General features: G+C 37.2%; 1 protein-coding gene and 1 non-coding gene across 4 annotated transcripts in view; both read left to right on the top strand.

The window, feature by feature from the left end:
• Positions 1-2822: 2822 nt before the first annotated feature.
• Positions 2823-15709, top strand: part of KIFAP3 (kinesin associated protein 3) — a 152299-nt gene continuing 139412 nt past the window's right edge. For 2 of the 3 annotated variants that reach the window (XM_086344757.1, XM_086344756.1), the window contains exon 1: positions 12820-13050. In XM_086344757.1, coding sequence (XP_086200883.1) covers positions 13019-13050 — 32 coding nt within the window. In that variant the 5' untranslated portion in view covers positions 12820-13018. Of the gene's footprint in view, positions 2903-12819; positions 13051-15709 lie in introns of those variants that run through there. The other variant, XM_086344758.1, reaches the window with a different exon arrangement.
• Positions 10068-10175, top strand: LOC147356715 (U6 spliceosomal RNA). The gene has a single exon (XR_015143887.1). It is a non-coding gene; the product is annotated as a U6 spliceosomal RNA (small nuclear RNA).

A 15709-nucleotide genomic window follows, 5' to 3' on the forward strand; every position in this document is an offset into this window, starting at 1 on the left:
TTTATGAAAAGCACCAGTAATTTTCATTTTATCTGGTGATTTCCCTCCTTGTCTATAGATATTCATTCAAAACTTATTTACTAAACACTTCCTATTGCCTGTTTTACTTTTCCTTTGCTTTGAGTAAACTGACCAGCAAAATGAAAGAGTAGAGTATATGTTCCTTTTAGTTTATATTTGACTTTCCATTTCAGGCTTTTCATATTTGTTCAATTTTAATGATATTATAAACTCAAATGTACTGGCAACAGAATAACCTTGGAATCAATCCTAGCCCAACATCTCAAGGGTTTAAAAAAGAAAGGTATTCTGGGAGCCATGAAAATATTTTTATAAGGTAAAATAAAACCAATCTTGTTAAAAAAAAAAGTGTTTAGGTTGTTAATGTTTCCTTAGTTCAGATGGAGAAATTTTCACCAGCATGTCCACTTGGTTATGGGGGAGATTATTTGATAGAATTCAGTCAAGATACCATTTAAAGTAAAGTACACATTACCACATCCTGAGGAAAGAAAATTCTGGTAAGTGGACAAGCAGCATTTTGTTTACTTAGTTTTTACTTCATTTTGCTTTTGTGATGGAATACCAGCATCTTCTACTTAGAGTAATGCTGACGTCCTCTCAACGGACTCATCTGGAAAGAAAAAGAAGTTCATATGCCAATGAATGGGAAAGGCAGGGAGCGGATTGATTTGAGAGAAATATTTTACAATTTGTCAAACTTGGAATAGCAACATCTTATTTTTTACCTCTCTCACTTATAAAAAAAAGTAATGTGACAAAGTATTGAAGTATGAACTGAAGCAAAATGAATTTCAAGTACTTTTTGTTACTAACACACACTGGAAAGACTCTGACCTTATTTCAACCATTTCCCATGGTCTTTGATATGTATCTACTGCCTTCTCTGGAGAAGGCAATGGCAGCCCACTCCAGTACTCTTGCCTGGAAAATCCCATGGTGGGCTGCAGTCCATGGGGTCGTGAAGAGTCGGACACGACTGAGCGACTTCACTTTCACTGGAGGCAACCCACTCCAGTATTCTTGCCTGGAGAATCCCAGGGACAGGGGAGCCTGGTGGGCTGCCGTCTATGGGGTCGCACAGTTGGATACGACTGAAGCAACTTGGCAGCAGCAGCAGCAGCAGCCTTCCCTGGTATGGTAATAGTTCCTTAAAGGGACATCAATTTGGCAGGAATTTTTCCAAATCAGAAAAAATTCTTTTTTCCATTGTGCTATTATTTTTATGGCATGTGCTATCTACACATAAAAAGAAAGAAAAACAAAAGAAAGAGAATAAGGGATAAAGAAGGAAGAAAGAGAAAGGGAAAAAAAGGAGGAAGAAAGAAAAGTTAAATGTTTTATAGTCAAATACATATTATTTAATTTCAGCCCTATACTTAAAAGGATGGAGTTATGTCACTCATTGGAACATCATATGTTTCAACCCAGGAAGCACAAATTAATTTCTTATCCAACTTTAAAATTGTTGCTAACTGGCTGTTGCTAGGAACTGATCTAGAATGAATCGGCAGTTCTGGTTCTGTTCTTAGTAACCCAGAGGGTATGTCATAAACACTTTGCTCTAAGTGCTCTAAACATTTTCTAATTCTGCTACTAAGGTTTCATGGGAGAGGTCTGATCACTAATCTACCCTTTGCCTGAATTTATCCAGACTAGTAGTTCAGCTCTATAGTGTTTCTGGAACACATAATATGCACTAAACAAATGTGTATTGAATGAGACAGAGATAAAATTCAATTAATATATCTAACTCAAGTGAAACTTCTATCACAGTGAAAGATCATGGAATTGAAGCAATAAATTGAAAAGAGATGGTGTGGCATATTCTTTATAGAAAAAAAACCTAATAGGTAAAAGCAGTTTAAAATAATCTAGGACAAATACAAAACAAAATTTGATGTGGAATGTAGATGTGTGGCAAATAAGGCTGAGACACCAATTGTTCCCTGATTTCCTATTCATATACTCAAACTCCTTCAAGGTAAGGTCTGTATTTTATTCTTCTTATAGCCTCAATTCTTGGATGAATGCATTGTGCAGAATAGAATTAAGTGTGTGAATCCACAGTCATCTCCTCAGTTTCTACAGAGATAATTTATAGCTGTATCATAGAATGTATTTCTTTGAAATGTATTCATTTTGTGTGTATCTCTACTGGATGTAGATACAATTCTTCAAGTCAGGAACTATGTCTATTCATTTTAGCATACTCAAGTTTAAAGTAATGCCTGCTTATAACTTTTGGTTAAGTTGACAAAGCCAGCTGATCTGGCTGGATACACTCAGATCCTCTTCTTCCCTCAACGTGTCGTGCACACATCTCCAAAAGTACACACACAAAAGCTGGGAACTTCCAATTGAATATGTACACATATGACTACACATACAAATTACCAAACACAGTTGTTTGTGTGTGTGTGTGAATGTGTGTGTATAAGTGTGACAAAATACATCTTCTGTTTATACTGGAAAATATTCATTTTATTGCATGTCTTTAAGAATCATCAGGCTGACATGTATTTAAATAGTTGATACAACTATTTCCTAAAAGTATGGTTCAGGCTATAAGAGAACATGGGGGAGAAAAAGCACAGAGATTTATTATTTTCCATGTGGGCCACTTTCCTCCCTGTTCTGACCCTTGGAGAAACCTAATGATGTCATAGATGTTGTCTTACATCACATTAGTGGAAAACAGAGGTTACCACCATCAAAAAGAGGATGTATTTTAAACGGTCCTTGTAACAAATCTCTTTTGCGTTAAGATGTGCAACGTGAGCTCAAATTAATTTGAGAAGATGACTGCATTAATAGCCAGTGGATGTGGATTCTTTGGGCCACAGTGGCCATTTGATGATATCCCAAAGGCAGTCACGAGGTAAGAAGTGATTTTCTCTGAGCTTTTGAAGTCTATCAGCATTGAAATTTAAAAGCAACTTATATGGGGAATAAAAACTGTACTTCTTACATCACTGTTCTATGTTGCTGTGTGGATAAAAATAGAACAATCAATTGCTAAAATAATAAATTTCAACATATAATTTTTCTATATCAAAATGCTTTCATGATTCCTGATGTGTGCAGAGAATATCCATATGCCATATTCTCTTATACCAGGCTTTCCACAATTTTGCCCCCCCTGAATTTTCCAAATTTACTTTTTACTGCTCTCCCATTTGAACCTAATTCTCTAACCATCTCAACTACTTGCATTTACCTAAATATACAATGATATTTCATACATTTGTATATACACTGTGTATTATTATATGCATGCATGCCTGCTAAGTCGTTTCAGTCATGTCTGAGTCTTTGCGACCCTATGGACTATAGCCCGTGAGGCTGCTCTATCCATGGGATTCTTCAGGCAAAAATACTGGAGAGGATTTCCATGCCCTCCTCCAGGGGATCTTCCCAACCAAGGAACTGAACCAGCTTCTCTTACATCTCCTGCATTGGCAGGCAGGTTCTTTACCACTAGTGCCACCTGGCAAGCCCTTTGAAAAATGGGGATTCTCCAAGCAAGAACACTGGAGTGCACTGCTATACCCCTCCAGGAGATCTTCCCAACCCAGGGATCGACCTCAGGTCTCTCACATTGCAGGTAGATTCTTTACCACCTGAGCCACCAGGGAAGCCCAAGAATACTGGAGTGGGTAGCCTATTTCTCCTCCAGGGGATCTGCCCAACTCAGGAATCGAACCAGGGTCTCCTGCATTGCAGGCGGATTCTTTACAAGCTGAGCTACCAGGGAAGTCCCCACGTATTGCATAGACACTGTGTATAAAGTATTGCTTTTTCCTAGGACATCTCTATTATGCTTTTCTGGTAAGCAATTTTTTATTCATCCTTTGTGAGCTCTACCCTTAGCTTCTCTCCACCATTAGTGGATTATACTCTTCTTGTGTCAACATTTTACTTGTTTCATGCTGCCATTATGACATGTCTCACCATGGTAAAGTTATTTGTTTACATACATAGTGAATATTTAATGTGCTTCTTGAAAGCTATAATTATATTTAATAAAGCAGGATTTACCATTTATTAGTTATCATTATGTGTTAAGAACTGTGATTGGAAATGTAATTGGAAATTCATGATTTTATACCTTTTGAATCACTCATAAACAAATCATATCCATCAGTTCAGTTCAGTTGCTCAGTCGTGTCCAACACTTTGTGACCCCATGAATCGCAGCACGCCAGGCCTCCCTGTCCATCACCAACTCCTGGAGTTCACTCAGACTCACATCCATTGAGTCAGTGATGCCATCCAGCCATCTCATCCTCTGTCATCCCCTTTTCCTCCTGCCCCCAATCCCTCCCAGCATCAGAGTCTTTTCCAATGAGTCAACTCTTCGCATGAGGTGGCCAAAGTACTGGAGTTTCAGCTTTAGCGTCATTCCTTCCAAAGAAATCCCAGGGCTGATCTCCTTCAGAATGGACTGGTTGGATCTCCTTGCAGTCCAAGGGACTCTCAAGAGTCTTCTCCAACACCACAGTTCAAAAGCATCAATTCTTTGGTGCTCAGCTTTCTTCACAGTCCAACTCTCGCATCCATACATGACCACTGGAAAAACCATAGCCTTGACTAGATGGATCTTTGTTGGCAAAGTAACGTCTCTGCTTTTCAATATGCTATCTAGCTTGGTCATAACTTTTCTTCCAAGGAGTAAGCGTCTTAATTTCATTGTTTCAGTCACCATCTGCTGTGATTTTGGAACCCCAAAAAATAAAGTCTGACACTGTTTCCACTCTTTCCCCATCTATTTCCCATGAAGTGATGGGACCAGATGCCATGATCTTCATTGTCTGAATGTTGAGCTTTAAGCCAACTTTTTCACTCTCCTCTTTCACTTTCATCAAGAGGCTTTTGAGTTCCTCTTCACTTTCTGCCATAAGGGTGGTGTCATCTGCATATCTGAGGTTACTGATATTTCTCCCCGGCAATCTTGATTCCAGCTTGTGTTTCTTCCAGCCTAGCGTTTCTCATGATGTACTCTGCATAGAAGTTAAATAAGCAGGGTGACAATATACAGCCTTGACGTACTCCTTTTCCTATTTGGAACCAGTCTTTTGTTCCATGTCCTGTTGTAACTGTTGCTTCCTGACCTGCATATAGGTTTCTCAAGAGGCAGGTCAGGTGGTCTGGTATTCCCATCTCTTTCAGAATTTTCCACGGTTTATTGTGATCCACACAGTCAAAGGCTTTGGCATAGTCAATAAAGCAGAAATAGATGTTTTTCTGGAACTCTCTTGCTTTCTCAATGATCCAGCAGATGTTGGCAATTTGATCTCTTGTTCCTCTGCCTTTTCTAAAACCAGCTTGAACATCTGGAAGTTCACGGTTCACATATTGCTGAAGTCTGGCTTGGAGAATTTTGAGCATTACTTTACTAGCATGTGAGATGAGTGCAATTGTGCGGTAGTTTGAGCATTCTTTGGCATTGCCTTTCTTTGGGATTGGGTGTCCATAAAGTCCAGTAAATGCAATAGGAGAACAGAGAAACACCTAAGTCTGGAACTTAAGAAAAACTTCTAGAAGGTATAGTTTTGCAGAAGAAGAAAACTGTGGTATTACAAAGAAGTCATCCCAAAGCAATGCAGCCCAACTCTTGATGAATGTAGGCACAAAAATTCTCAACAAAATACTAGCAAACTAAATCCAAAAGTACACTAAAAGGACCAAATAACCATATTCAAGTGAGATTTATTTGTAAGCTGCATGGATGGTTCAATATACACAAATCAATAAGTTTACATCATATTGATAGAAAGATGACAATCATAGGATCATCTAAATAGATGCAGAAAAAGCATTTGACAAAATTCAATCCTTTCTAGACACAAACACTCAACAAACTAAGAATAGAAGGAAATTATCATATTTAAGGCCATCTATGAAAAGCCCACTGCTAACATTATACTCAACAGTGAAAAATGGAAGGCTTTATTCTAAAATCAGGAACAAGGCAAGGATGTTCATTTTTGCCCCTTCTATTTAACACAGAACTGGAAGTACTAATAAGATCATTTAGGAATGAAAAATAAATGAAGGTCATCTAAATAGGAAATGAAGAAGTAAAATTATTTCCATTTGCAGATGACATGTTTTTATATTAAAGCCCTTAAGATTCCACAACAATCTATTAGAATAAATGATTCAATAGAATTTCAAGATCCAAAACTGATGTACAAAAATCAGTTGTATTTCTATATCCTAACAATTAATTATCAAAAGAAGATAGCAATCCCAATAATAATATTATTTAAAAATTTAGAAAGAAACTTCATGGAGGTAAAAATCACATACAATGAAAACTACAAAACACTAATAAATGAGAAGAAAGAAGTTAAAAAACAATGGAAAGACAACCCGTGTTAATGGATTAGAAGATTTAATATTGTCAAATTTTCTATACCATTCAAAGTTACTTAAAGATTCAATCAAATCTGTCAATGCGAATGAGATTCCAATAGCATTTTATTTTACAAAGTAGGAAGACAATCCTATATTTTATATGGGACCAAATGGGCCTCAAATAGCCAAAACAATCTTGAGAAAACACAGTATACCTAGCGGCATCTTACATTCTGATACATAAACCAATGGGACAGAAGAGACAGCCCAGAAGTAAACCCACACAGACATTCTTTATTAGAGTGAGGATGTCATCTCCTATTCTTAGTTTTCTGATAGCTTTTTAAATCATGAATTCTGTCAAATTAATTTTCTGCCTCTACTGATGTGATCATATGGTTATTTACCTTTATATTTTTAGTATGGTAAATTATTGGATTTTCATATGTTAAATAACCTTGAATTTCTAAGTTAAACCCCATATGGTCACAGTGTAGTGTATTTTTTTATGTATTGCTGATTTAATTTACTAGTATTTTGTTAAAGATTATTACGTGCATGGTCACTAAAGATATTTGTCTGACTATGATACCATAATAATGCCGACCCTTTTAAATGAGTCGGTAAGTATTCCTCCATTCTCTAATTTCTGCTTGAGTATGTAAGTTGACCTTATTTCTTAGGTAGAATTTATCAGTAAAGCTGTGCCTGGAGTGTTCTTTGTGTGAAACATTGTTATTAGATTTTTTATTTCTTTAAAAAAAATAGAGCTTTAACAATTTCTATTTCTTCTTTCAGTTTTAGTGCTGTGTATCTTTCAAATCTAATGTCTGTTTCTATCTTTCTGATCAGTTTGGTCAAGCTAGTGAAAACACAAATAAAAAAATGAAAAAAAATATTTGAACAAAGACTTCACCCAAAATACAAATGGTAAATAAGCACATGAAAATATGCTTATACAATTAATTATCACAGAAATACAACTCTAGTCAAATGAGATATTCTGACACATCTGTTACAATGACTTGATTAAACAAATTAAAAACTTGATAATACCAAGTGCTGGTGAGGATGTGGATGAAAATAGCACAACCACTTTGGAAAACAGCTTTGCAGTTTCGTAGAGTTATTCATATATTTGCCATATAGCTGAACAATTTTACTCTTGAGTGCTTTCAGGAGAAAAGAAAACTTTAGTTGATACAAAAACCTGTGTGTAAATATTTATAATGGCTTCATTCACTGATCTCAAATACTAGAAACAACCCAAATATGGTGAATGAATGAACTGTGATACATTCATTCAGTGGAATATTACCTAACAGTAAAATAGAATAAATTAATGAAACACCATATGAATGGCCCCCAAATGCTAAGAGAAAGAAACCAGACTTGAAAGGCTATATCAACACACTTACATTTAGGTGAAAGCCTGGAAAAAGGGAAATTATAGGAACAAAAAGCAGATGAGTATTTAACAGAGCTTGGTGTTGGGGGGAATAGGATGACTCTAAAGGAACACAAAGGAATTGAAGGGATGATGGAATTGCTCTATATTTTGAGTATGAGTCATGTGCTTGTCAAAACTCATAGAACTGCACACCAAGAATGTATCTTATTGTATGCAAATTATACCACAGTTTAAAAAACACTGTACATAATCTGCAATTTACTCTTTCATTCAATATAATGTTTCTAAATACTCATTCATGTTGTCTGTATAGTTCTAGTTCATTCTCTGGTTCAGAGAAATCTGCTGCATAATATTGCATTGTGTGAATATTTCAAACATATTTACCCATTCTGCAAAACTATTTTGGAGTTCTTTTTCAGTTTTTATTTTTCTATTATGCACAACACTGCTCTGATAGTTCTGGAACAAATCTCATTGTGCACATATGCTAGAATTTTCTGAGTTATATAACTATGGGTAGAAATGCACAAATTTAGAGAATATCTTTATTCAACTTTACAAAATAACAAAGACATTTTATTCTTAAGTGGTAGTCACAATGAACACTTATACCTGAAATGGTTACTACATCATTTCCAGGATTTCACATTTTTACAAGCATTTGATATTGTCAGACTTCTTAAATTTTGCACCCTCGTCAGTGTAACATTGTATCTTTTTATGGTCTAAATTGGCATCTTCCTGGTTATTATTGAGATAAAGCATCTTTTCATGTTTTGTTTTACTTCCTATTCCTAATTCTTTTTCTCGTCTGTCCATTTTCCCATTGAGTTGTTTGTGTTTTCCTTTTTGATTTATAGCAGATTTTGAAATAGTCAGTTTAAACCTTTGTTAATTTTTATGTGAGGCAAATAGATCACATTATTTTTTAACTTATCTTTTTCACTTTCCTTACACTGGTGGTGTTGATAATCAGAAGTTATCGATTTTAAAGGAGTGAATTCATCAATATCTTATTTTTAGTGCTTTCTGTATCTTGTTTTAAAATGTATCCTTAACTGAATGTCATAAAGATAATTTATATTTTCTTCTGAATGCTTTTAAAATGTTCTCTTCTACACTTAAGAGTTTATTCAATGTGGAATTAGCTTTTGAATATGGCATGAGGTAGGGATCCAGTTTGGGCTTCCCTGGTGGCTCAATGGCAAAGAATCGACCTGCAAAGCAGGAGATTCAGGAGTGTGGGTTTGATCCCTGGGTCAGGAAGATCCCCTGGAAAAGGTCATGGCGACCCATTCCAGTATTCTTGCCTGGAAAATCCCATGGACTAAGGAGCCTGGTGGGCTACAGTCCATGGGGTTGCAAAGAGTTGGACACAACTGAAGTAACTGGGCATGCAAGCATGCAGAGATCCAAATTAATTTGTTATATATGCATAAATAATTGTTTCAAAACATTTTTTGAAAATGCATGTTTCCAAAAATACATTTTTCCCATACTGATCTGAAAATTCACTTCCATCATATTTCAAGTTTACTTATGTGCATGGGTCTTGTTTTCTTTTTCACTCAGGTTGTCTCCCTATGTCAATTTTATACCTTGTAATTATTATTCTGATATATCTTGATATCCAGTTGGGTACGTTCCCCACTCTTTGGGATCATCTTCTTTATTTTGTTATGCATGTGATATCTGTTTACCTGAAACTAATAGACTGCCACATATTTCTTCAGCAAAGATGTATTTATTTGGGCTCAGCAGAACATTGTAATTTGGGGTCTGAAATTGAGGTGAACCACTTGCAAGTGCCCATTAGGCAATGCTTTTATAGAGAGAAAAATTATGTTGGGAGGGCTATAGTAAACAAAGAGTCCATGACTTTTCATTGACTGTGACCTTGCCAGGAAAGAGGAAGACTCCTCCTTCTGTCAGGCTCTGCTATCAACAGGGGCCATAAGAGCTCCTCATTCTGCTTCCCAACTCTATTTAATTGAGATTTTCATTTATTAGTCTTTTATGTAAGTGAAAGTGAAAGTCACTCCATTGCGACCCCATGGACTTTACAGTTCATGGAATTCTCCAGGTCAGAATACTGGAGTAGGTAGTCTTTTCCTTCTCCAGGGGATCTTCCCAACCCAGGGATTGAACTCAGGTCTCCCACATTGCAGGCTGAGCCACAAGGCAAGCCCTTTTATAGATATAGATTAGTCTTTTTAGATAGAACAATTTAGTTAAATTCAGGTTAATTTTCATCAAGAATACTTAATAGGTGCTCACTTTGGCAGCACATATACTAAAAATTGGAACAATACAGAGAAGATTAGCATGGCTCCTGCACAAGGATAAAACGCAAATTTGTGAAGCGTTCCATATTTTTAACCACTACAATATTGTAAAGTAATTAGCCTCCAATTAAAATAAATTTTAAAAAACTGTGAAGTTGCATAAGAAAAAAAAAGAATACTTAATAGGTGATCTTGTGTGCTTCCTATTGCATATACTATCAGGGACTATGACTACTAATGATACCTCATTTACTTGTTTGTTTAAAATGCTGATCTCCCCATTGTAAAGTAACATATTTTTTTCCATTTAGAATTATCAGGTAATCTGTGAGGTGAAATTTTGCCACATTTTAAATTATTTTATAATAAATCAATGAGGTGTATTATTTCTCGGTGTTCACAGAATAGTAACTATCATGATATTGCTCTAGTACTAGCAGACATTTTCTGTTTAAAAATAAAAAAAGCTTTCCCTCATTAAAAGGAGGTAAATTATGGTTTATTTCCAAAAGACTTGGATTAAATGCTTTATTATTTCCTTTAATTACCAATTTTCAGAGTTAAGGATTTGATGTAGTCATTACCTTCAATGAAAGTGAGGTTTTGTTTTTCTGTGTTTCTATGGGTCATTGAGTATCATTATGGACTCCTGGATTTTTATTATGTGTTAAATCAACCATGTAATTATTCCTTTTGAGGAAAATTGCCTAAAAATTGACTAGTGTCTTTTGAACACAATCCCATTAATATTTCTTACTTTCAAGAATAAGATGCCTAGGCTCAAGAATAAGATGCCTACTGTTCCCACTATAGACTGAAAGTTTCTCTAGTTCAGCCCCAATTTCAGTTTATCTTCTTATTGATCTAGTTTTCAGTTCTTCCTGCCTGGCCTCAGGGCATTTCTTTCAGTTTTTTTTTTTTTTGATTGGATGATAATTGCTTTACAATGTCATATTGGTTTCTGCCATACAACAATGTGAATCAGTCATAAGTATACATATGTCCCTTCCCCTTAAGCCTCCCTCTTTCCTCTAGATTTTTGTTGTGATTATTGTTTCAAGATCAGATATGCATTTTTTTCAACTCCAGATATTTATTTGATGTCAACTATGAGCCAGGTGCTATCCTAAGGATTCAGAAGTAAGCAAAGCAAAATCTCTGATCTCAAGACGCTTACATTTCAAGTATGTGCAGGAGATGCAGGTCTGATCCCTGGGTTGGGAAGATCCCCTGGAGAAGGAAATGGCAACCAACACTTGTATTGTTGCCTGGGAAATCCCATGGACAGAGGAGCTTGGCAGGCTATAGTCCATGGGGTCACAAAAGAGTCACACAGGACTTAGTGACTAAACAACAACATACATTTTAATAGATACTGTGATCTGGCAATATTAGATACTGTGGAGGTTTTAAGGTAATCTACCTATAAGTGATGATTTGTAAAATTTGTATCAGTTATGAGAATGAATATTAAAAAAACCAGAAAACAGGAAAGAACTGCAGTATTCCAAGTATGAAATGATTAGGCTAGTAGGTAGAAGTGAGAATTTAAAAGCTGGATTGCAGAAATATCTTGAAGGAAGAAATGATAAGATTTTTAAATAGCTTAATAAGAGGTCATGATACAAAGAAAGCTGTCAAAGTTAGCTTTATAACCATCCCTGGAAGACTGGAGGAATGACTAAAACATTGATAGAAATAGTGTAGCCTGTGTGAATGGGTAGGCAATACCATCTCTTATTGGTATGGACTGTGTCCATACTTATATATTCCGTGTATTGCATTGCATTAACTTAGTGCGTATGAAAAAGACAGGAGAAGAGTGGTGTTGACATAGCCCAAGGTGTCAAAATGGAGAACCTAGAGTAAGTGACAGGATTGCAGGTGGGGAGTAGAAATGCCTTCTTCGTATCCCTCCTTTGATTCCACATATAAGTGATATCATATGGTATTTGTCTTTCTGACTTCATTTAGAATGATGAGATTGGCACATTATATCAACTCTATTTCAATTAAAAAAAGATAAAACCAAAACAAACAACAACAAAAAAAACAGCCCCCTGCCCTATGGCCAGAATTGCTAAGAGCTGCCTGTCTCAGGGAAAATGAATCCAAAAGTATCTAAAGTTCAGAATAGTTAGTTGAAGTTGTAATTTCAGGAGCTGTTTTCGTTGGGGGGAGGGGGAGAGGGGAGGGGGGAAGTGCATTGTAGATTTAGGATATCAAAGTAGAAGAGACAGATTTGCCCTTTGATCAAAGTTGATATTAATTGTATTCATTTTGTACAAGGGCTACATTGTCGGCACAAATTCCAACTTCTCCAGCGCAATCAGTGCTCTTCCTTTTCCACCTTCCTTTTCCACAATGCCCCACGTACATGCCTTTCTTTACAGGTTCTCAGCCAAGGGCTGGACTGTTCAAGAGCATTCTCTAATTAAATGGTTAATGGATTTCTTCTCCCTGTCTTGAAGCAAAAGACCAGAAATTCCAATTCGACTGGGGGGATGACTCTTTCAATTCCCATCCTCAAGGGGGCGGTGAGCACGGAGACACCCTTTAACTAAGCACGCTGAAATCTGCCGCAAATACTTTCATGTTCGGCTGCAGGGTGCGTCAGATTAGTCCCAAGGGCCAGCCCCGCATACTGAGCCTGCGCACACTGGCGCCGCTGGAGCAGGCGCATGCGCCTTGGGGCGGAGCTCACCCGGGCAGCTGTGGGCGGGTCTGAGCAGCTCCAGTGTTTTGGGGCTCAGTAGTGGTGGGAGGAGCCGGTGGCCTCACCGAGGTAACCACAGCGCCGTAGCTGCCCCGCCTTGCAGGCCTCAGGACTGTCATCGCCTTTGGGTGTGGGGTACATTGGCCAGCGTCCCCGGACATAGCCCGGCCGGCCTCTCTCAGACACTCCCATCCTCCCCACGCCGCCGTCGCCGCCGCCATGCAGGGGGAGGACGCCAGATACCTCAAAAGGTGACGACTCCCCAAGGGTCGGTCCTCCCCTCCTTGCTCGGACCGTGAGGATATTCTTAAGAGGTTCTTGGGTTGGCCATGAAGTGTCACTGGGCAAAGCCAGAGGCTTAGAATAGGGATGGGAGACGGGAAAAATCATGGAAAGGGAGGGATAAAGGTGAATTGAAAAGAGGAAGGGGTCCTTGTGGGGTGCGGTTTTCTCCAGCCTTCTTCCCTGACTCAGCGGGGCCCTGACAGCATTGAAGATGGTTTCCTCGATACCTCACATTGTGGGAGAGGGGAGAAGGGCGGAGTACACTGTGTCTCCTCTCTCCCCGCATCCCATCCTCCGACTCTCTGTTTCCCCTACTAGATAAATCTTATGGGTGCTTGGAAATGTATTCTGGCGCCTCTGTTCTGTGTTCTCCAATATGGGGTTCGCTGCCATGGGGTTTTGAAATAATGAAGGGGAAAGAAGTGGTGGCTTTTAATTCATGGAAGGCTGGATTGAGATGCTGATGTCCAGTCTGTTTCTGCTTTCCTCATCCATTTCGTTCATTTCACTGCCATGTATACTGTAATTTTTGTTAATTATCAAGAGATTTGTTCGGAGCATGACATGAAATTGGCATTTCTTTAGTTTAAAAATGTTTGTAGTATCAATTACTCCTTAAAGAAAAATGTAATCTCCGACTATTTGACTCAGGTCGAAGATAAGATCATCCCTCAAAGAAAAAAAAAGATAGCTTTCATTGGACCAAGAGTTAGTAGTGATGCAAGAGAAAAAAAATACTTTAATAAGAACTCTTCATTTTTAGCTAAGGCTTTATCACTGATTGTGTAAATACCCTTAGTCAGTCACATGTATTTTTTTGGACTCAGTTTCCTTATGTAACAGTGGGGCAAATATTACTTAATGAGAGATATGAGAACCACATATAAAAATATTTTTAAAAGATAAAACATACATGTAAGATAGTGACATCATTTCAATTCATAATATACTTTTACTAAATATATTTATCCTGGCTTGGAGGGCCCTAATCATAGAAAGATCTAACCTTTAACAGACTCTTAAAAGTGATTGAAACTATTATAAAATCAACCAACCAACCAACCAATTGCATTCACCTTCTTTGCAGGCCTAAGGTGTATATTGCCTGTCTATCATATTGTATGGAAATATATCTGAAATTGTTACATAACCAGGGCTTACCAGTAAGCATTTTTTAAAAAATGTAGTCATAGCAGGTATACAGTCAGCATTTATTTCCTCACTGAATTTTGCTTACATCATTCATTTAAAATATCTTGATTGAAAATTTTGTGAAAGAAGAAAACAAGAAATTCTCCTTCACCTTTTAAATTCCAGGTTCTTCCAGAGCAGAGTCACTATTACATCATTAGCTTATTTTCACGCAATTGTAGTTGTGCCAGAAGATAGTTTTCTTAGAATTCTTGTACCCTGTGGTCCCTTAGGCATCCTATGACTTGTAATTGTCAACCCATTGCTTACTTTTATATGATGGGGAGTCCAACAAATAAAATCAAATTAGCCACTCTGATGTAATGTTTGCAGTAAAATAAGGTCAGAATCTGGAAAGACTGAAATATACACTTCTCCATTTTGTCTAATTTGGACAACATAAATAAAGAGTTTGCATTGCCTGCTTTCAGTTTAGAAATGTGCATCCAACAAATAATCATATAGACTGGATGGCTTATAATATTTTACAGAACATTCCATTTTAATGATTGATTCTTTGATAGTAATTACCTGTATTCCTTTTGTAATAATTTTACTTTTATTTTGTTTTTAACAAGAGGGCAGTATGTTTTCAATCTAATTGATTCACTCTAGTTTTAATTAGAGTGATTATTATAATTTCAGTGGTTACAATAGCTATTTCAGATAGCTACAATAGTAGCTATCACTGAGAAATCTCTAGTCTCTTTATATTTACATTTATGTAATACATTGCTAAGTCACGTCAGTTGTGTCCGACTCTGTGTGACCCCATAGACGGCAGCCCACCAGGCTCTGCCATCCCTGGGATTCTCCAGGCAAGAACATTGGAGTGGGTTGCCGTTTCCTTCTCCAATGCATGAAAGTGAAAAGTGAAAGTGAAGTCGCTCAGTCGTGTCTGACTCTTTGCGACCCCATGGACTGTAGCCTACCAGGCTCCTCCATCCATGGGATTTTCCAGGCAAGAGTACTGGAGTGGGGTGCCATTGCCTTCTCCGATGTGATACATTAGAGAATCAAAAATTGGGCTTCATTTTTCTACTGCCAGTTAGTATTTTTATTTAATAATGCTTAATACATACTTACTAAATACTTACTGCATGCCTAGCATTGTTCTGGTCACTGAGGAAATGATGAAATAGACACAGTTCATATCCTCAGTCAGATATACACACAAATAGTATAAATAGTTAAAATCTAGTGGGGATTAAACAATGTTTTTTGACTCTTAAAACTCTCTAATGGCTTTCCATTGCTCTTATAGCACCTGCCTTTTCAGTTTCATCTCTCTCTGTTCCCCTCTTGCCCCCAACATTTTCAGAAATTACTTCTTTTAGATCCCTGTATGTTTCGGTGTTAGATTCCAAGGGCCCTTGCCTGATTCATTACCCAGCTAACTCTTCATGTTTCCTGTTGCAGCTTAAGTGTCACTTC

Source organism: Bos grunniens, chromosome 16 (genome assembly GCF_055505025.1).
Source record: "Bos grunniens cultivar Pamir isolate PY7600 chromosome 16, Bosgru_T2T1.0, whole genome shotgun sequence".
In the NCBI taxonomy this organism is placed as follows: domain Eukaryota; kingdom Metazoa; phylum Chordata; class Mammalia; order Artiodactyla; family Bovidae; genus Bos; species Bos grunniens.